At 40.4% G+C, this 22,824-nt stretch overlaps 1 protein-coding gene across 1 annotated transcript in view; it reads left to right on the forward strand.

Moving 5' to 3' along the window:
• Nucleotides 1-22,525, forward strand: part of RNF150 (ring finger protein 150) — a 295,154-nt gene extending 272,629 nt beyond the window's left edge. Inside the window, exon 7 of the mRNA XM_045466965.1 lies at nucleotides 22,236-22,525. Within this exon, the coding sequence (XP_045322921.1) occupies nucleotides 22,236-22,324 (89 nt within the window). The 3' untranslated portion in view covers nucleotides 22,325-22,525. The remainder of the gene's footprint in view (nucleotides 1-22,235) is intronic.
• Nucleotides 22,526-22,824: the final 299 nt, after the last annotated feature.

Raw genomic sequence — 22,824 nt, forward strand, 5'->3', positions numbered from 1 at the left:
CATATATCCTTCAATGAAAAGCAGGAGAGCAATGACAAAACTAGAAATGCTTTATCCTAGACTAGACATGTTTTCCTGTAATGTGAGAGGAATGTTCTTAGAGTATCATCTACTCATTGATTGACCACAAATGTATTGTTCCACGTAGCATTTCACAAGATAGCTTATACACTTAATTCTTGATTTAAACACAGCAGCGAGAGTGGCCTACACACACACACACACACACACACGCACAGTGACCCAATTAAAATCCTTGAATACCCTCCCATTTCTATTAAGTCTGTGTATAGTACAAAATTCTTAACATGATCTAAGTCTTATTGATCTAGCCCATGAGAACATCTCTAGAATTATTTATATCACTCTTGCACTCATTCCATGTGCTCCAGCCCCTCTCCCCTCCTTCTGGTTACTGTCTATTCATCCTTGGGATCTCAACTCAAAAGCTTTCCCTTGCAGAAACCTTCTCTCATCCCTTGGTTAGACAGCCCTGTTAAATGCTTGCATAGGTCCTTGTACTTTGCCTCCATAGCTCTAATGATAGGTCTGCTCCATATGCTAAACATAGCACTAAACAACAATTAGCATTAATAATTCACTCATGTGATTGTTAAAGTGAGGTTGAGTCTTCTGTCTAGACTGCAAGCTCCTTGAGATTACGGCTCATGTTTTTATTCCCCATGTATCCCAGTGCCTAGCATAGAACCTGGCTTGAGTAGGTTTTCAATATGTATTTGTAGAGTAAATGATTGAAGGAACAACTAGGTTCTTGCCAGCTGTCCAGCTTATTCCTAACTTTAATTTTTTTTCATCCAAAAATAAAAAATATTTCACTCAGGAACTAGACCTAGTAATATGTGGGTATTATATATGAGGCTGTTTGGGAAAGTTAGGGAAGATAATGTAGCAAAGAAAGCACTTAAATGTTAGCTACAAAGTATGTGGGGGAAAACTATAGAAAAGAATAAGAGATAACATGACATCAAACAAAAATTTTGACAGCTATGAGACAGGTTACAAGAGGGACATATTTACTAGAGAAGTATCTCCCAGGATGCCTGTGCTGACAGAGAGCAGGTTAGCACCTCTGTGTACTGATTCAGGTTAGGCAGAGACTATTATTAAACCAAGGAACCTGGAAAACTCAGCTGCTGACTCAGGTCAGCCTTGCCTTTAGCAGGGCAAGGTCCTAGGGAGAGAGAAATCTATACTGACTACAAGGAAGCCACACCCAGTGTAAGACTGTATGAAGCTGGGCTTGACCAGTTAGAATACATGTGAGAGGATTCACTTAGACTTTGCTCTGGGAAGCTCAAATTGTTCTTTGAGTTGGTTTCTAAGTCCTTCTTTCCATGATATCGCTAGTCTTTGAAAGCTTCCTCGCTATATGATTTAACAATGTTCCAGAATCATCATGTATACTTTCTACCCAAACATGGGATCAGCCTATCTCTAAGAAATAACATGTCAAGAAACAATCTGGGTACTAGCGGGGCTCACTGCTACTGGCTTGGTTGTTGTTTTCATGCCTCTTAGATGATATATACATGAAGAAGAAGAAGAAGAAGAAGAAGAAGAAGAAGAAGAAGAAGAAGAAGAAGAAGAAGAAAGGAAAAAATACCTTATGACTTTATATTGATACTTCTGGTTCAAGTTGGGTACCATAAGGTTTTTTAATTAATTACTTTTCTATTACATATGTATGCATCTCCTTAATTCTCTGATGAGAATTCTGAATCTCAAGGACACACAGAAGATAGAATGACACTATCTATTAATTATTCATTTAACCCATGCCACACACACAACAGTCTCAGAAAAACACTTGGATTTCAGAATTTACTACTTCTGATGAAATGAAAACCCATTCCAGCTGACCTCAGAAGAAGTAAAGCCAGAGAGACAAACAATAAAAGGGAGTACCTTTCCCCAAAATGTGTAAGTTCTACGACATTTACTCTCTTAACAAAGCCCATCCATCCTGTTTTCTGAGTGCTGAGTTAAGTTATTCAGATCAGTGCTCCTGATAAAATCTTATTTTTTAATAGGATAAAATGTAATATATACATATAATCTTAAAAGAATCAAAGAACTGATATGATAGTAAGGACTTACTGGACTTACAATGAAGAGAAATCAGAAACCCAGAAGTGCAAATAAAGACAGAAGCCTCTTTCCTCTGAGAGTAGTTATCCCCCCTAAAAATTTTGGATTTTTGTTTTTCTGGCCTTCAGGAGAGAGAAAGAAGTCAAAGCCCAGAGACCACATGAAATAAGTCTAACAGGAGATTTACCCCATAATATTCTAGCCTACAAAGGACTGTACCCTCATACATACCAGTCCCACCACAAAATTGCAGCCCAGTTAAGATCTCCTGCATCTCCTTTATTTTTTAAGAAGTTTCAAGTCTTTTTTTTTTTAGTTTGTTTATTTATTTATTTTGAGAGAGAGAGAGAACAAGTGGGAAGGGGCAGAGACAGAGAGAGAAGGAGAGAGAATCCCAAGCAGGCTCCACACCACCAGTGTAGAGCCTGATGTGGAGCTCAAACTCCCGAACCGTGAGATCATGACCTGAGCTGAAGTCGGACACTTAACTGAGCCACCCAGGCACCCCAGGAAGTTTCAAGTGGTGAGTCTGGTTTGCAGTTGTCTTAAACTGGTAATACTCCAAGCACCTGGAATCCAATGCAAAGTCTTTCTGGCAAAAGCCAAATATCTATTAGGCCTCAGATCATTCATCCAGTAAACTTTTCAAATTCAAGGTTAAGTCAAAGATAACCAGATAAATAAAGGAAGTAGATGCCATAAGTGATATCCATGGGAAATTATGGACTACAGAAATATAGACTACAGTCTATAGACTGTCATAGTTTTACAAAGACTTCAAATCTTGGGATTGTATAAATTTACTATGTTTACATATGAAGAAAAAGAAATTATCAAGAGAGTCAGAGTTTTATAGTTTAAAGTATAAAACAGATTTTTAAAATGTTTTATTTGTTTATTTTGAGAGAGAGAGCACACGTGCAAGCAGGTGAGGGGCAGAGAGAGAGGGAGAGAGAGAGAGAATCCCCAGCAAACTCCGTGCTGTCAATGCAGATCCAGATGCGGAGCTCAAACCCACGAACCATGAAATCATAACCTGAGACAAAAATCAAGAGTTAGATGCTTAGCTGACTGAGCCACCCAGGTGCCTCTAAAACAGATTTTTAAATATCCAATGGAACTTTTAGATTTAAGAAATAAAGTAACAAAAATTTAAAACTTATTACATTGGTTTAACAGATTTGACACAGATAAAAAATGAACTGGAAAAGAAAACTATCCACAATGAAGGATGGAGTGACAGAGATTGCTGGTGCAGACGAGAAGGTAAAAAACAAAAAATAAAGAAGGCTGCAAGTACTTACCTAAAGACTCAGCAGGTGAAAGGAGAAATAGGGCCACAGCAGCATTTGAAGAGAAAATTAGTTAAAATTTCAGAACTGATGAAAAACACTGTTCCACAGAGTCAAGAAGCCCAATGAATCCAAAACAAGATAAATTTATAGTGCTAAATGCATACGTTAGAGAAGAGAAAAAGTTTCAAGTCAATAAGCCGACAACCTCAAGAAGAGTCAAATGAACCACAAGTAAGCAAAAGGAAGGAAATAATAAAAATTAGAACAGAAATCAATGACATTAGAAACGGAAAAACAATAGAGAAAATCAATGAAATAAAGACCCGGTTCTTCGAAAAGCTCAATAAAATTGGCAAATCTCTAGCAAGATTGACAAAGAAAGAAGAGAGAAGACATAAGTTACCAACATTAAGAATGAGCAAAGACCATCACTACAGATCCTCCAGACAAAAGAATGATAAGGGAAGACCAAACTGGACACACATTCATCTGACAACTAAGATGAAATGAACCAATTTCTCAACCAACACAAACTAGAGAATTTGAAAAACCCTGTATTATTAAGAAAATTGAATTTGTAAATAAAAAACCCTTCCACAAAAAAATCTCTAGACCAAGAGGATTTCACAGAAATTTCCACAAAACATTTAAAGAAAAATTAACACCAATTCTATGCAATGTCCTCCCCATCAGAACAGAACATCAGGACAGAACATCTGCCAGTTCATTTTCTTTAGCCAGTATTATTGGGATACCAAAACCAGACAAAGAGAATACGAGAAAAGAAAACTACGGTCCAATATCCATGATAAGTATAAATGCAAAAGTCCTTGACAAAATATTACATAGATAACTCTCAAAACTCAACAATAAAAAACAAACATTCCGATAAAATGTGGACAAGGACATGAAGAGACATTTTGCTGAAGAAGGCATACAGATGGCAGATAAGTACATAAAAAGACGTTCAGCATCATTAACTATTAAGGAAATACAAATTAGAACCACAGTGGGATACTCCTACATACCTATAAGAATGACTAAAATTTACAAACAAAACAGAACAAAACAAAAAAACAATAGTGACACAACAAATGATGGTGAGGATGTAGAGAAACTGAATCATTCGCACGATGTTGGTGGGAATGTGAAATGACACATGTGCTCTGAAAAAACAGTTGGACAGTTTCTTAAAAACTTAAACACGTAACTATCATACAAACCGGCAATTACATTCCTGAGCATTTATCCCAAAGAAATAAAGACTTAAGTTCACCCAAAAACTTATACACAAATGTTCACAGAAGCTGTTTTCATGATAGCCCAAAACTGGGAACAACCCAGTTGCCCTTTAATCGATGAATGGCTAAGCCAACCACGGACTAGGCGCAGCATGGAATACCACTCAGCAACAAAAACGAATGAGCTATTGAGACACACAGCAACCTGGATGAATCTCCAGAGAATTATACCGAGTGAGAAAAAGCCAATCCTGGCAGGTTATATATGGAATGATTCCATTTTCATAACGTTCTTGAAATGACAAAATTATAAACATGGATAGCAGGTTAGTAGTTTCCAGGGTTTAATGAGATGAGAGCAGGAGAAGTGGGTGCAGCTATAAAAAGGCAGCACAAGTGATCCTAATGGTGATGGACATGTTCTGTAACTTGACTTTACCAATGCCAATTTCCTGATTATACATTGTACTATAGTTTTGCAAGATGTTATCATTCAGGAAAAGTGGGCAAAGGATTCGCAGGATCTATCTGTATAATCACAAGTGAGTCTCTAATTACCTCAAAATTAAAAAGTTTAAATAAATTGGCAAGCTTCTGTCTTTATATTTTTTTAATGTTTATTTTTTTTTGGGGGGGAGGGGCAGAGAGAGAGACAAAGACATAGAATCCGAAGCAGACTCCAGGCTCTGAGTCTGGAGCACAGAGCCCAACACGGGGCTCGAACCCAAGAACCTTCAGATCATGACCTAAGCCAAAGTTGGAGGCTCAACCGACTGAGGCACCCAGGCACCCCAAGCCTTCTGTCTTTAAAAAGTACCCATTTTTAAATGGTTTTAAATAAAATCTGGAACTAAAATTCCATATAATATCAACAATGAACTGGGAGAATGTCCCAGTTGTCTATTGTATAACAAACTTTGTTAAAATGAGGCAACCTTAAAAACATTCATTTTATATTACTCTGGATTTTGTGGGACTGGACTTCAGGAAGGGCTCAGCTGGGGGCTTTGTCACATGTACCATTCGTTGGAGTGGCTAGGGCTAGACCCTCCTCTTCCTTCCCTCGCTCTCTGGTGCCTTGATGCACCTTGCCCTCTGGCTGTACACTACACCTCCTCCCAGGGCCTCTCCACACAGCCAGGTCTTTTCACAGAATAATAGTCTTAGGCAAGTTGCACTTCTTACATGGTGGCTAGCTTCGAAGAGCCAGGAACAGAAGCTGTTGGAACAGGTAAGAGCCACACCTGGACCAGGCACATCTGTCACTTCTGCCGTATTCTATTGGTCAACGTTATCATAAAGCCTCCCTTCCCAGATTCAAGATGGTGAAGAAACAGACTCCAAATCTTGATGCAATGAGAGATAACATTGTGGCAATCCATGGGAAATACAATCTGCCCCAAGAGGAAGTGCAGAATTTGTGAAGGAAGAAAAAAATTGAGATATGCATTAATAATTCAAGGATAACCCCTAGAGGCATAGAATGAAAACTGCAAAAAATTGAATGACGAAAACTTGATCCAACAGAAAGCAGAAAACAAAAATTAGAAGCACAGAGAAAGCAGGGTAATAGGATAGCAAAAACAAATCCACATTTATCAGTAATTCACAATAAGTACAAATTGAAGTTGAAAGTCCTCAAATCTAGTGCCACGTTATTTACAAGAGACACAAATTTAATACAGAAAGGTTGATAATCAAGAGTAAAAGCAATGGGGCGCCTGGGTGGCTCAGTCGGTTGAGCGTGGGACTTCGGCTGGGTCTTCTTGCAGTTAGGAAAGTTCTTGTTACAAGTTCTCACCACTGGTCACGATCTCGAGGTTCATGAGTTCAAGCCCCGCATCAGGCTCTGTTGTGACAGCTTAGAGCCTGGAACCTGCTTTGGAGTCTGTGTCTCCCTCTCTCTCTGCCCCTCCCCCGCTCACGCTCTGTCCCTCTCTCTCAAAAATAAACAAACATTAAAGAGTAAACACGATTTATCAGGCAAAAATTACCAAAAGAAAATAATACCTGTTAATATCATAAAAGATAGACATTACATGAAAACTATTTTAAAAATAAATAAATAAAGCCTTTTATACTGAGAAAGAGGGCAAAGCTACAAAAGGTATGAGATATATAAGATACACCCTCATTTTGGTTAGGATAGTATGTTGAATAACAAACAACCCTAAAATTTCAGTGGCTCAACACAAGAAAAGCTTATTTTTCTGTCTCATTATGTGTCCCACGTGAGTTTGTGAGGAGCCCCATTCCAGCACCACTCGGGAAGTCCAGGAGGTCTGCCATTTTATGGCTCTGTTTTCTGGAACACATGATATCTTCCATCAGGCAAGGAAGAGCCGGTGGGGAAGGGTCACATACAACCTCTAGAATGCTTCATCCCAGAAGTGACAGACGTCTCTTGACCGATAGCCCAGTGGTGAGAACTTGTAACAAGAACTTTCCTAACTGCAAGAAGACCAAGAAAGTCCGGGCAAATGGTTAGCTAAAAATGTTTACACCACAGCCTCTAATAACGTAGCCTACAAGGAAAAAATTACTCCGCTAACATGGTGGAAATTTTCAGCACACGTTTCTCAGGGACCAGGTTAAAAATAACTTTTGTGCTTCAAATTCTTCTCTCAGAGAATAACTCATTTGAGTCTTGAAACCCTACATTTTCATCTTCTATTTTAATCTTCTATTAAAATCCATTTAGTCACATGGGGTAGAAGAAAGGAAGTGGTGGATATGGTTATCAGATCCCTCTCAGTTTGAAAGCAAGATCCAGTGGGAATGAGTCTTAGGACAAGGAAGTATAGGTAGCGGGTGGGGGTTGTGCAACAGCTAGGAACAGGGCATAGAAAGGGGAAGAAGCACACTTTATAATTTTTGCCAAAGTTACTCAGCAGGAGATGGAGGTAGTATTAAAGAAAAAGGAGGGGATTGAAGTGCAAGCATGATTAAGTTGCACGATAAAGATGTAGGTTTACTTTATATAACCACCACAAGCCGTTGTAACCTTGGCAACCACAGTTAACAAAGATCCTTACCCTGTGACCACCTTAGTTTATGTTAGGTGGGGGGTTGTGAGGAGTGAATTGCCAAGAAAGGAGTGGTTTTCAACCATGTTTTCTTTTCTTTTTTAATGGTTTTTGTCTGCTTGTTTGTTTTTTGAAAGAGAGAGAGAGCACAAGCAGGGGAGGGGGAGAGAGGGAGGGGGAGAGAGAGAATTCCAAGCAGATTCTGATGCAGGATTCCATCCCAGGGACCATGAGATCATGATCTGAGCCAAAGTCAAGAGTCCGACGCTCAACCTATTGAGCCACCCAGGCACCCCTCCAACATGTTTTCTTTTTGCTGGAATGGGAGCACAAAGCTCACATATAATTAAAACCACTAATATTTATTTAATTATCTCTCTCTCTCTCTCTCTCTCTCTCTCTCTCTTTCTCTCTCTCTCTCTCTCTATATATATATATACATATAGATATAGTATATATATATATATATATATATATATATATATACACACACACATATAGAGAGAGAGAGAGAGAGAAAGAGAGAGAGAGATTTATACCAAATACTGCAACAAACAGAAACTAGAATAGTTTACCTTTTATGAGTTGCCCTGCTTCACAGCTTACATAAAACTTTTGCTTTTGTTATCTTCCTCTGCTTTCTGATAATGGTGTTGGCAATCCAGGCAAGCAAAAAAGAAAGAAAAGAAAGGCAAGGTTGCCTGGGACTCAACAAACTGATTACAAGCTCCTAATCAACTGATTTGGTGGTAATACACGGTGAAGTCTTTCTCAAACATTCAGGGGGTGAGGAAGATTCCCCACAAAGCCCTCCAATTAAAACCTACTTTTAATAACCAGTCACACTTTATCTGCTCTTTGGTGGCAATTTAGGAAGAGTCCATTTCAAAATGCAGTGGTTGAGGCGCCTGGGTGGCTCAGTCGGTTAAGCGTCCGACTTCGGCTCAGGTCATGATCTCACGGTTCGTGAGTTCGAGCCCCGCGTCGGGCTCTGTGCTGACAGTTTAGAGCCTGGACCCTGTTTCAGATTCTGTGTCTTCCTCTCTCTCTGTGACCCTCCCCCATTCATGCTCTGTTTCTCTCTGTCTCAAAAGTAAATAAACGTTTAAAAAAATTTTTTTTTTAAAAATGCAGTGGTAAAAGTACTACTATATGTTTTAGTAGAAGGAACTTTTTGTAACTTGTTTCCCTCTTTGGTGTATGTAAGGGTAGTTTAAAATGAAACATTAAGATGTCAGCCAGTCCATGAACCTATCTTGACTTTTGTAATAGAGTGTGTTTTCCAAAGATGGCCACAACAATATATATCCCATCCCACAGTGCTATTTACAATGTGACATTTGACTCTCTGGGACCTCTGAAACTACTTCCACTGATTGGTTGCATTGGAAGTGATGTTATGTGACTTCCAAGACTAGGTTATTAAAGGCAATACAGCTTCTGCTGGGATTTCTCTTTAGGGATATAGGACTTGAAAGCCCTGAGCTGATATATATATGAAAGTGGGCTATCTTGAAGCCATCATGTGGAGAGACCGTATAGTTAGAAGGCAATGCCCAGGGAGCCCCAAATGACTTAATTCCCAGCTGTTCTTATCTTCCCAGCCCAGGCACCCGACATCAAAGTAAGAGTTCAGATGAATCCAGCTCACAGTCTTCAAGCTGCCCGGCAGAGACAAACTGCTTGCCAAACCTTGCAAAACTGCAGATTTGTGAGCAAAATAATGTTATTAATGTAAGCTTCTAGGTTTTGGGATAGTTTGTTATGCAGCCGTTGATAACTAATGGAATCTTGTTCTTATTTAAAGGATTGCTTTTCGGAAGCAGAGAGATAGCAGGTGGAGAAGAGGATATGAGGTGGAATCCAGGATGGGTGTTTGGGATATGAATAAATTATGATAGATTAAAAACTGACAGATATGGTGAATGAGTTAAATTTGGTAAACCTCAAGGCAGACTCTGCTGGAGTTACCATGACAGGAGAAAGCAGAGGACAACATCTGCAAGTAGAGATTGCTCATTGACCAAGTTTGGGCAGGGATACCAGATCTAGGGCTGGAGATATGTGGGCAAACCTGTCAGTGTCTCTAATGACTGTGCCCAGCTTCATTCATGGTCAGTGTTACAACAGGGACTCTGTCCTCTACAGTCCAAGTCCCTGGGCTCAGCTCATACCATGCTTATTACAGCCTCCTGCTTCGAGTAGGTGGAAATGCATACCTGTCTTCTAGATTTCTCTACCTCTTGACCTCTTGCTGGGTTCAACTTCTCACTCCATTTGTCACCTGATTTTACCCTGAATCATGTTTACATTCTTCTTGTCTGTCTAGGCCACAATTCTTCTTGTTAGTTAACTGATATGATTGGATTCTATAGATCTCTTAACCTCAGCCAGTCACAGCACTAAAGTCATGATAATAACGTGTGCCAATGTTTTTTAAACCTTTGCCTATTTTAGAGGTTTGAATTGTTTCAAATTATAAATTTTTAAATAAATGACTGAGGATGAATAACCTTGAATATAAATGCTTATCTCCTTGGGGTGCCTGGGTGGCTCAGTTGGTTAAGGGTCCAACTCTTGATTTCGGTTCAGGTCATGATCTCACAGTTCTTGAGTTTGAGCCCTACAACAGGCTCCATGCACTGACCGTGCAGAGCCTGCTTGGGATTCTCTCCCTCTGCCCCTTTCCAATTTGCGTGCGTGCTCTCTCTTTTTCTCTCTCAAAATAAAATTTAAAAAAACTTTAAAAAGTTGGGGGGGGAGGGGTGCCTGGGTGGCGCAGTCGGTTAGGCGTCTGACTTCAGCCCGGTCACGATCTCGCGGTCCGTGAGTTCGAGCCCCGCGTCGGGCTCTGGGCTGATGGCTCAGAGCCTGGAGCCTGTTTCCGATTCTGTGTCTCCCTCTCTCTCTGCCCCTCCCCCGTTCATGCTCTGTCTCTCTCTGTCCCAAAAATAAATAAACGTTGAAAAAAAAAATTAAAAAAAAAAAAAGGTGGGGGGGATACATATATAAATAAATGCTTGTCTTCTTTCCTAAAATTTTCCTTAGTTAAATTTGTTAGAATTTGGAATGAGTGGATCAAAATGTGAATACTGTGACATGTATACATTTATATCTAAACCCTCAGAACGATGCTAACAGTATTTACTCCCACCCCCACCGTAACCCCCAGTAGACCCCCAGTCTACTTGCTATCAGACTTACCCTGGAAAATCAAATCTCTCTCACAGAGACCTCTTATGACAAATAAAAATTCAGTCAGCCTAGATCTCCTGAGGCAAAAATATGATATCAAGAACTTTTTAAAGAAATAATCCAGAAATTGAAATGTATGAAAGGTATGAAGGATAAGACAAGAAAGTCAAGGAAGAAAACAGTGCTAAAGACTAACATGAAGAGGTGTTTCAGTTGGTTAAGCTTCTGACTCTTGATTTCGGCTCAGGTCATGATCTCAAAGTTCCTAAGATCAAGCCCTGCCTCCGTTCTCTCCTGCCCCTCCCCCTCTGTACATCTCTCTTGCGCATGCACGCGCTCTCTCTCTCTCTCTTTCAAAATAAAGAAATAAACTTAAAAAAAGAAAGACTGACATGAAAATATGCTTCGTTTCATAAACAATGATGGAAATGTAAAGCAAAGCAGTGGGATATAATTTTTCATCCATCATCTTGGCAGAGTCTTAAGATTGAAATGTCCAGTATTAATGAGGATGTAGTGAAACACCTCGACAGAAATCTTTCATTGAGTTAAAATTATTATTTCAATAAATTTATTACTTATTAGTAATACCCATGTTTTAATTTTTATTTGTTAAAAATACAATTATTAGGGGCACCTGGGAGGCTCAGTCGGTTGAGCCATGGATTCCTGATTTCAGCTCAGGTCATGATCCCAGGGTCCTGGGATAGAGCCCAGCGTCGAGCTCCATGTTGAACATGGAGCCTGCTTAAGATTATCTCTCTCTCCCTCTGCCCCTCTCCCCTGCTCTCTCTCTCTTTCTAGAAAGAAAGAAAGAAAGAGAGAGAGAGAGAGACAGAGAGAGAGAAAGAAAGAAGAAAGAAAGAAAGAAAGAAAGAAAGAAAGAAAGAAAGAAAGAAGCAAATAAAATTAGTTAAAATTTCAGATTATCCAGAGGGCAATCTGAAAACATAAAAAATTTGAATATATACCCTTGACCTAGCAACTCTACTTCTAGATTTTATTCTAAGAAGATAAACAGACAAGTGTGAAAAAATGTGCTTAGCAACAAGGATGTTCATTACAGCATTATTTGTCATTGTAAAAACCGAATACAATCTAGAGTCCAACAATAGTCAAATTCATTATGCTATATACATTCAAAGTTTTACCAAGGTCCTAAGGACTCCCTTTTAAAAATGCCATAGTTCCATATGTACTGATTTGAAAATATGCCCAAAACATCATATATTGAATAAAAAAAAAGATGTTACAGAAAAAAAATTTATATCGCTTTCTTTCTTCCTTTCTTGTTTCTTTCTGTGTTGCATACTCTGCAAGTATATACATCAAATCTACTAGTAGTTATCTCTGGAAGAAGACACTGTGTTAAAGTTTTCTATACACTTATAAGTTGCTGTTTTCTTTTTTACAATGAACTTTCAGAGTTTTTATAATCAGCAAATGTATCAAAGACATTTCCATTTGTTAAACAAAGCATTCCTTACTGATTAATTCATTAAACAAATGGCCATTGAAGGCCACCAGGCTCTCTCCTGGACAATGAAGGACAAGGTAAGTAAGAAGTTCTCAGAATCTATGAGGGAAAACAAAGAATTGTCATGTTATATGACCTTGCTAGATTTATATATATGCTAATTAATAATGCTTTGTAAGTGAAATGTAAAATCCATTTGGAACCCTTTGGAATTCTAAGGCACCTCACCAGCTGAAGTGTTGATGGACATAATCTGCTATCCTTGCACAGGTTTGGGTAAGAGGCTGGGAGTGGAGAAAAGAGGAGAAAGGATGAGTCATCCTTTCTGGTGTTCAAGAACCCTGACACCCAGGTCTCTGGCCTTAGGCCAGGACGAGTGCACCTTTAGAGACTGTGCTGGTTTCCCAGGCTGAGGTGGAGGCACCCAGAGGCAGATGTGATGACTTCCTTTGAAGTAGAACACACTCTCTTCTTCCTGGAAGATTTGTGATTTTCTGGACACAGGTCAATGTCACATGGGGGTATAAACATTTTCTGCAAGCTTTTTTCCTTTTCACAAATTCCATGCAACTGACACACGGATTGTCTCATACACACATCAAAGCACAGAATCATAAACTGCTGACCAGCAGAAGGAAATTGAAGTTTTCCAGAACTTGCCTGCAGAGAATCTTCATTATGATGGAACCAGACCAAGACTGGCTATACTTCAGGCATCAGAGAATGCCAGCTCCCCCAAATGGTGACACAGGACAAGTCAGCTGGACAGAGAAGAGCATCTCTCTGCAAGGTTCAGGCAGGCCTGGCTTCCAGACTTCAAAGGCACAAGCATTCATTTTTAATTCAAATGACATCTCTTGGTCTGCCTCTCATCCACTGCACACTGATGCCTTCTCAGCACTTTCCCCCAATTTTAGAAGGCAGTGCTACACATGCAGAGAGAAAGTTTGCTTTGACTTTATTCTTCTGGCACTAAGAGGGCTTACTTTCTTCTAGAAACTAAATTATTGTCATGTTGCTAATAATTATAATTTCTTAGCCCCAGCCAGCTTTGCAGGACTCAACAAAACGTGTGCCACTTATTCTCTCGGACTTCAGCCTAACCTGCTTTATGTGCTGAAGAACTCACAAAATCCTGAAGGAAGCCCAAAGAAGTTAAAGTGTCCAGAATAGTGAACAGTATTTCAGAGAGGCCTTTCTTCCTTATGTAAATCTGGTCACGAATTCTTTGCCTTGCTCAGATATATGTCAAAATACTATAGACTCTTGCTGGACTGCGAGGATGGAGACCCCTGGGCCTTCCCCAGATGGATGAGCCAGATGCTGACTCAGCCATGTGCCAGGTCCCAGGACTGACCCGAGAACCTAAGGACGACCAGCCACCAGCAACAGGTTTTACGCTGACTGAAGCTACTCCATCAATCCGTTGCTCCCATTCATGCCTATTTGGTATTCACTGTGCCCATACTGCTGTGTATAAAGAAAAAAAAAAAAAAATCAACACTTCTTGGAATTTGGCCCATCTGAAGACAGGTAAGAGCTGTATGCACATACTTTCAGAACAGTTCAAAAGAGAACTCTGGTGAGTTCTACAATGGAATTCATTTTTAGATTTGCTTGAGGAAGAACAAGGCACAGCACCCTGAAGTCTCCTTAATTAATCAAAAATGTCAGCTTTGTCTGTTTGCTTGCTGGTTGGTTTATGTGCATTCTCCCCTCCATCCATGCACAAGGGCAAGTGCTTTGTTCAGCAATATATCCTTATGTATAACACAGAAATTTGCTAATTGAAAGGAAAGGAGGGAGAGATTAAGGAGAGAGAGAAGGAGAGAATGGTGGTAGGAAGGCAGCATACGTGGCACTTAAAAGCTTTATATCTACAGACTTCCAGGATTAAACCCCAACTCTGTGAAATACAGCTACGTGACCTCAGGCAACTTATTTACCTTCTCTGTGCTTTGTTTCTTTATCCTGAAAATAGGGGGTACAATAATACCTGCCTCACTGAACTGAACAAAGAACCTTGAGTTAATATTTGTGGCTTTAGGAAATGTCTGGACAGAATGAGCACTGAATAAACATGTATTACATTTTTAAAATCATAAAGAAGAGAAATTTTCATTGGGGAAAATTTTATTATCTTTTATTTATTTTTTGTTTATTAATTTATTTTGAGAGAGAGAGAGAGCATGCATGTGTAAGTGGGATAGGGGCAGAGAGAGAGAGAGAGAGAGAGAATCCCAAGAAGGCTCCCAGCTGTCAGTGTAGAACCCGATGTGGGGCTCGAACTCACAAACAGTGAGATCATGACCTGAGCTGAAACCAAGAGTTGGATGCTTAACCGATTGAACCACCCAGGCACCATGGGAAATTATTTTAAAAATGACTTTGAGAGCTGTTTGGGAGTTACAATGTGTAGATTCTGCAATCGTTTTGATGCTTTATGTTCAGAGGAAAGAGTCGAGAGCCAAGGCAGAGAGGCTGAAACAACCAAAGCAAGGAATGGGAGTCCTAGACCTCCAGCCAGTTGGTACCTGCCATGAGGGAACAGGTTAATGGGCACAGGCCCCATCCAGGAAATCTCCTGTGTGTGTGCGTGTCTGTGTGTGTGTGTGTGTGTGTGTGTGTACTTACTCTGCCATGGATTTCCAGGATGTGTGTAGTTTTCCTTCATTTAACCAGGAATTCCCAGGGAATGGCAATTGCTTTATTCATGCTGTATTTCCCCTCACTTGGCTGTACGACCTTGGACCAGTTGCTTGGCTACTCTGTTGTTCAGTTCCCTGATGAGTTTAAAAGTGACAATGACAAAGCTGACTAACAGTCCTATTAGAAGTGTTAAATGGGATAATGTTTGAAATGTGCTTCGGGCAGGGCACCTGGGTGGCTCAGTCGGTTAATCATCCCACCGGTTAAGCATCCGACTCTTGATTCTGGCTCGGGTCATAATCTCAAGTTCGTGAGATCGAGTCCCATGTCAGGTTCTGTGCTGACAGCCTGGAACCTGCTTGGGATTCTCTCTCTGCCCGTCCCCTCCCTTCCTCTCTCTTTCTGTCTCTCTCTCTCTCTCTCTCTCAAAAATAAATAAATAAATGAACAGTTTTAAAAATGTGCTCTGTGCTGAGCACATTGTAAACATTCAGTGATCATTGAGTAATATTATTATAACAGCCAAACGTATGTTTGTGAAATCAAACAAGTTAATGATATAAAAAATTGATAGCTGAACTGGAATTAGAAATCATCCATGTGTCCACAGGTAGAAGGATGTGCATTTGGTTAGAAAAAAAAAAGCCAAAACATGGGGCGCCTCGGTGGCTCAGTCGGTTGGGCGTCTGACTTCGGCTCAGTCATGATCTCGTGGTCTGTGAGCTCCAGCCCCGCGTCAGGCTCTGTGCTGACAGCTCAGAGCCTGGAGCCTGTTTCAGATTCTGTGTCTCCCTCTCTCTCTGACCCTCCCCCGTTCATGCTCTGTCTCTCTCTGTCTCAAAAATAAATAAACATTAAAAAAATTTAAAAAAGAAAAAGAAAAAAAAAGCCAAAACAGAAGGGGAGCTATAATCACATACCAGAGCAGACTCAAAAATATAATGTTGAAGGGAGATAAGAAACAGAAGACATTTTACGACACATTATCATTTGTTTTTTTAAAAATTAAAATATTAAAAGGTAAACACATAACCACATTATACATTTTTTTTACAAATTCCCCATGAACATTTTTCTCAAGGACTGCAAAATAGTCTAGAAATTGGGACATAGTTTACTAACCAAATAACCATACTCTAAACCAGGCTATAAATATATAAATACATGTTTGCAAGGTCTATTGGAAAAGAACGGATTAAATATGCAGAAGCGCTCAATGAAGCAAGGGACGATAATGGCAGTATAAATGGGAGACTGTTGCTAGGAAATGCCCCCTTCCGGAGACATCATGTCCTAATCCCTGGAACCTGTAAATATTACTTTAGTTGAAAGAAGTGTCTTTGCAGATGTGGTTCAGTTAAGGATCTCGAGATGGGGAGAGTCTCCTGGATGATCCAGGGGTACCCTCACTACGATCACAGGTGTCCTTATAAGAAGAGGCACAGGGAGATCTGACACACAAAAAAGAGAAGGTGAGATGGAGGCGGAGCAGAGAGATTTGAAGCTGCTGAGCTGGATGCCTGGAGGGACGTGGCCATAGCCAAGGAATGCCAATAGCCGCCAGAAGCTCCCCAAAGCCTCCAGAGAGAACGTGGCCTGGATAGTGCCTTGATTTCCACCCAGGGATACTGACGTCAGACTTCTGGCCTCTGGAACTGTGACAGAATACATTTCTATTGTTATAAGCCACTGAGTTTGTGCTAATTTGTTACAGCTGCCATAGGAAACTAGCGATGAAGAGGGAAAATAAAGAGACAAAATAGTCTCCTGACATGAAGGGGTGATGACGGATTGCTATGAACCGAGGCAGATAGACCACTAAATTCAGTTCACTCACCGTCTTAAAAGAACAACAAAACAAAAAATTGGAAACGGCCGCACACAATGCCATTGTTCGTTACATTCCAAAACTTATTTAAACATTCCTCTTAAGAGGCACCTGGGTGGCTCAGTCGGTTAAGTGACCGACGTTGGCTCAGGTCATGATCTTACGGTTTGTGAGTTCGAGCCCCTCGTTGGGCTCTGTGCTGACAGCTCGGAGTCTGGAGCCTGCTTCAGATTCTGTCTCCAGCTCTCTCCGCCCCTCCCCAGGTTGTGCTCTGTCTATGTCTCTCAAAATATAAATAAACGCAAAAAAAAAAAAAAACAAAAAACAAAAAACAAAAAACAAAAAACCATTCCTCTCAAGATGTCCTCAGGTAGTTCGAGATGTCTCCTTTAAAACCTATTAAACATCGTTAGGTGGAGCAGCTAATGCATCAGATTTTAAGTGAGAAAAGACATAAGCAGACATGTCATAAAAGAGGAAATGCGACAGATTAGCAAGCATGGGAGGACTCTCAGCTTCCAAGAAACGCAGTTTAAAACAATAATGAAATTTCAGGGGCGCCCGAGTGGCTCAGTCTGTTAAGCGTCCGACTTCAGCTCACGTCATGATCTCAAGGCTTGTGAGTTCAAGCTATGGGTCAGGCTCTGTGCTGACAGCCCAGAGCCTGGAGCCTGCTTCGGATTCTGTGTTTTTCTCTCTCTCTCTCTTTGCCCCTCCCCCCACCCTCTCAAAAATAAACATTAAAAAAATTTTAAAGCAATAATGAAATTTCATTCTTTTGCCCACTAAAATGGCAAATCTTTTTATTCATATATATTTTAAATTTTTCCTCACACTTTATTTTTAGCCTGCTTTTTCCCACTTAGCAATTTGTCTTCCTAAACATGACAGAAAATGAAATGAATAAAATAAATAGTGAAAAAAATGTGATAAAATTGGCAGTGTCCTACATTGTTGATGACTGTGTCATTTGAGGAAGAAATCTGACAATATGAAGAGCTTTAACATTTTTCAAAGACTTTGACCTTCACTTTAGCTTTACTTCTAATGTTTTCTAAGGAAGTGATCCTAGTTGAGGAAGCACAATGTTTTATTATAGAATCTAAAATAATAAAAATTAACACAACATAATAGCTTAGAAGAAGGTCAGCAAACTATGACCTCTGGGCCAGATGTGGCCTTGGCTTGTTTTTGTAAATAAAGTTTTATTGGAACACAGTCACATTTGTTTACATATTGCTTATGGCTGCATTTGCACTACATGGCAGAGCTGAGTAGTTGCCAAAGAGACATTTGTCCCACAAAGCCAAAAACATTTACTCTCTGGCCCTTTATAGAAAGAGTATGTTGATTCCTGGTTTAGAGTATGGTTATTGGGTTAGTAAACTATGTCCCAATTTCTAGACTGTTTTGCAGTCCTTGAGAAAAATGTTCATGGGGAATTTGTAAAAAAATGGAAAAATGTTTCATGTTATGGGAAAATAAGAGAAAACAGAATAGTAGGAACTATATGGTTACAATTACGGAATAATGATAGTTACAGTCATTTAAAAAAAAGACTGAAAGGAAGTATGACAAAACGTTAACATTATTTATCTTCAAATGATGGGTGATACATATGATTTCGTACTTGCTCTGCTGTGTGTTTCTCCATGTGTATTCAATTATTCAATGCATATTAATGAACACATTTCACTTTAAAGTATAAAAATAAATATCAATTTTTAAATTGAAACTAAAAATATTAAGTAAGCCCCAGTGCACTAGGTTTCACAGACTCTTAGATTAAAGATATGATTATGTACCATAATTTAGTATCTTCTCCCACCACTTCTGGCCACCTAAAGGGAACTCCTATCCACTAGAGTTAGAGATTTTATTTCCATTCAAATTTATACGGCAGGCAGGGTTTTTCTCCATTTTTACCCTCTTCTTGAGGATGGACACATGCCTGCCTCGTTTCTGGACCCTGTCCCATGCCATAAGAAAAAAAGGGGGTAATTCTAAATAAGGCAAAGGAACACCTAGAATTCTGCTAAGGTGTGTTAATCGTACGAGTAGCAAGTCTGGACTTCAAAGTTCCTTGGCTTGTGACTTGACACCACTTACTTCCAAGGGAAAAGCAGATGAATTGAAAGATATGAATGACAACCTAGGCCAGAGAAGGAAGAAGCAGAAGTGAGACTTTGAGGGTAGGCAGACAAGAGAGGAGATGGGGAAACAAAAGTAGATGACTCTTGACTTCCTTCTGAGGTGGACTCTATGTCGACTAACGCTGCTGCACAAGGGAAGCAGAGATCTGTTTTTCATCACCCTCTGGATGTGTGTATGTGAACTTAGCTCAAAAATGAAGTAAACCTTGCAATGGTCTCCCCACCCATCAAAATGTTAAGGGTTTAGCTAAAGGATTATGCTTAATTCAAAACCATCAAGCATTAAGAGTGCAGTGAGTAAGACACAAGCGGGAACAAAGTTAAACTAAAAAGGGGAGGTCAGCCAAAGTAACTTCACTTCCCATAATCACTTCCTATTATCTGTAGGGCCTGGAAAAATTGCAGTATTAAACTTTCTGAACTTATTGGGGAGTGCAACAGTTCCTCATTCTTTGGGGGATGAAGGATAGGGGTTGCTGATTCTGTTCCAATTAGATACAATTCACTCCAAATCACTAGGCAACCCCATGCTTTGATTACTCCATCTGCTCAGCCTGTGTGTGCAGACTCACTGAGACAGTGTGAACACCAGACAGCTGTGGGAAGGACGGCATGGAAGGGTGAGCAGGAGAAAGTGACAGCCACACATCTATCATTGACCAATTTGGCATTTACTAATCACATCTCATTTCTTAGCCCCATGAACAAATTAAATCTCATTCCCTTTCTTGGAACCAATAACCACAGCTAAGAGCATCACTGGCTTTCTCTGCATCTCTGTTCCTTCATGAAAAAATTTCCCACGGGCGCCTGGGTGGCTCAGTTGGTTGAGCATCGAACTCTTGGTTTCAGCTCAGATCAAGATCTCAGAGTTTGTGGGTTCGAGCCCCATGTTGGGCTCTGTGCTGGCAGTGTGGAACCTGCTTGGGATTCTCTCTCTCTCTCTCTCTCTCTCTTTGCCTCTCCCTCATGCTTCCTCTCTAAAAAAACAAATAAATAAACTTAAAAACTTAAAAAAAATCCCTAACTGCAAAGTGGGACCTAGAAAGGAAGCCTGACCTGGAAGGACTCAGTTCATCTCTTCACCAAATGTTTGAGCATCAACTGTTGCAGGATTTTTTACCTCAATACCCAGGGTTCGTTGTCTCTCTGCTTCAAAGAATGAAGAGGTGGACACAGAATTAAATGAGCAGCAGGCAAAAGTTTATTAGAGTGTAAGATCGGAAAGTAAGAATAGTACGAAAGCTCTCTTTGCAGAGAGGGGGCATTCGAAAGTGAATACTAGTGACTCTAGGTGAGGGACTCTGTTTTACAGGGTTTTGGTCAGTTCCCCTTTCCTTCCCCCTTGTTCCTTTTCCAGTTCTACCCTTATTGGCTAGGTAACTCTAAATGCCTAGTCATTCCTTCTTGATTGGCTCATTTCCATTGTAGGAGGGGTGGCCTATGGCCTTATGTTCCTTCTGGGTCATAATTTTATGGTCTTCTGCTTTTTTTTAGTCAGGTCTTTTGTCAAATTCCTGAGGGAAACCTGAGGGGGAGTAGGTGGGGTCTGTCACATTCCCAAGAGGAACTTTAAGCCTGAGGGAGTTTGGTCAAGTGAGATGTTCTCAGCATTGTTTTAAAATAAGTGTTTTTCCCAGGGACTTCAGGTCTTAATCTTTCCTTCTCTGCCTGTTTTATCCTATCTTTCCCTTGTACACAACTTGGTGCTAAGCACTGTTCTAGGCTTTGGGGATACAGCAGAGAAAATAATAAAGATCCCCACCCTTGTGGAATTTATTTTTTTTAAGTTTATTTATTATTTTGAGAGAGACTGAGGCAACGTGAGTCAGGGAGGGGCAGAGAGAGAGGGAGGGAGAGAATCCCAAGCAGGATCCACACTGTCACTGCAGAGCCTGATGCATGGCTTGAACCAACCAACCGTGAGATCACGACCTGAGCCGAAACCAAGAGTCAGATGCTTAACCGAAGGAGACACCCAGGTGCCCCCACCCTTATGGAATTTAAATTCAAACATGGGTTGGGGTACGCCTGGGTGGCTCACACCGTTATGCATCCAACTTCGGCTCAGGTCATGATCTTGCAGTTTGTGAGTTTGAGCCCTGCATCGGGCTCTGTGCTGACAGCTTGGAGCCCGGACCCTGCTTTGGATTCTGATTCTCCCTCTCTCTCGGCCCCTCCCCTGCTCACACTCTGTCTCTCTCTCTCCCTCAAAATAAATAAACATTAAAAAATTTTTTTAATTCAAACAGGGGCGATGAACACTAGAGAACAAAGATAATAAGTAAATTATGTTGGAGGATAATAAGTGATATGGACAATAAGAAAGTAGGAAAGGGAAGGGGGGAATCAGCACTGGGTGTGGAGGGATCCATTCACATCATTAAATAGGATGGTCAGGACAAGCCTTATTAAAGAGGTGAGCAAAGACTTGAAGAAGGTAAGGGAGTTAGGAAAGTAGCAGCCTTCCTGCTATGAGCTAATGTCTTTTCAGATATTCCCTCCAGGACCTTCATGACATAGCAATCAGAGTGTAATCAAGTCTGGCTTCTTTTCCCAAAAACTAATAGAGAAACCATGTCAAGCCCCAAAGGAAAATAATCACTACCATGCAGACTTGAGCAGGGACTTCCTTTTCTTTACCACTAGATTTCTAGAGCCTGCCATGTAGAAAACACTCAATCTCCATTTAGTGAATGACTAAACGATTACCTGCTACATGTAAATAACACAAGGTTCAAGACCAATGCCAGAAAGATAATGGAGCAATACTCCAAATAGGTTGTGCTGCTTTCCGTAACTGACTCTCACCTTCTTGCTGTCTCAGCAAGAGGTCTGGGTGCCCAGCACACAGGTGCAAACCCTTAGAGCTTGGAAAAAGGGAAGTGGCGGGGAACATTTCTCCTGGTGGCAGCACCTCTCTTATCTCAGGGCGTCAACAGCTTTGTTCTATTTAAATCAACTTATTAATCGCTTACACAGAACCTGTTTTATGTTAGCCACGGCTAGATCTTACAGCGATCAGAGTAAGTAGTGTGCTGTGGTAGGAGCTTCTAGGATGGCCCAATGATTCCTGCCTCCTGATATTTATGCCCCTATGTAAGCCTGTGCTGTTGAGTGTGGGCTGGATGTAGTAACTGACTCACCTCTAACAAATACAATATGGCAAAAGGGATGGGATATCATTACAAAAAGTGATGGGATTGCATTACAAAAAAACTGTAACTTCAGTCTTGCTCACCATCTCTCTCTCTCTTTCTAGTCGTCACTCTGGGGGAAGCAAGCTGCCACGTTGTGTGTGACCCTATGGAGAAGGCCACATGGCAAGGAACCGATGTCTCTGACCAATAATAGCCTGCAAAGACTTGTGGCTGCCCCCCCTAGGTGAGTGAACTTCGAAGCAGATGCTTTTATAATTAAGCTTTGAGAAGATCAGAGTCCCAGCAATACCCTGACACAGGCTCTGAGAAGCCCTGATGCAGAGGACTCAGTTAAGCTCCGCCTGAGTTCTTGACTCTCAGAAACTATGAGAGGATAAATTGTTGTTATTTTAAGCCACTAAGTTTGGGGATTGTTTGTTATGCAGCAGTGGATAACTAGTACACATGATCTACCCTCAGAACAAAATATGGTAAGGTGAGTGACACATGAGTGATAGAAACCAAATATTTTGGGTGGAGGGGGTTCATGGGAATAAGAAATAGGTGACTGCAGATTATAATTATATAAATTTGCACAACTCTTTACACTTAACTGGGTGCTTCCACAACTGTCTCATTTGATCTTACAATAAACCTAAGGATGATAGTATTTGATTTCTTCAACATTAGATATTAATTGATCCAGTCATT

The sequence above is a fragment of the Leopardus geoffroyi genome, chromosome B1 (assembly GCF_018350155.1).
Source record: "Leopardus geoffroyi isolate Oge1 chromosome B1, O.geoffroyi_Oge1_pat1.0, whole genome shotgun sequence".
NCBI classification, from domain to species: domain Eukaryota; kingdom Metazoa; phylum Chordata; class Mammalia; order Carnivora; family Felidae; genus Leopardus; species Leopardus geoffroyi.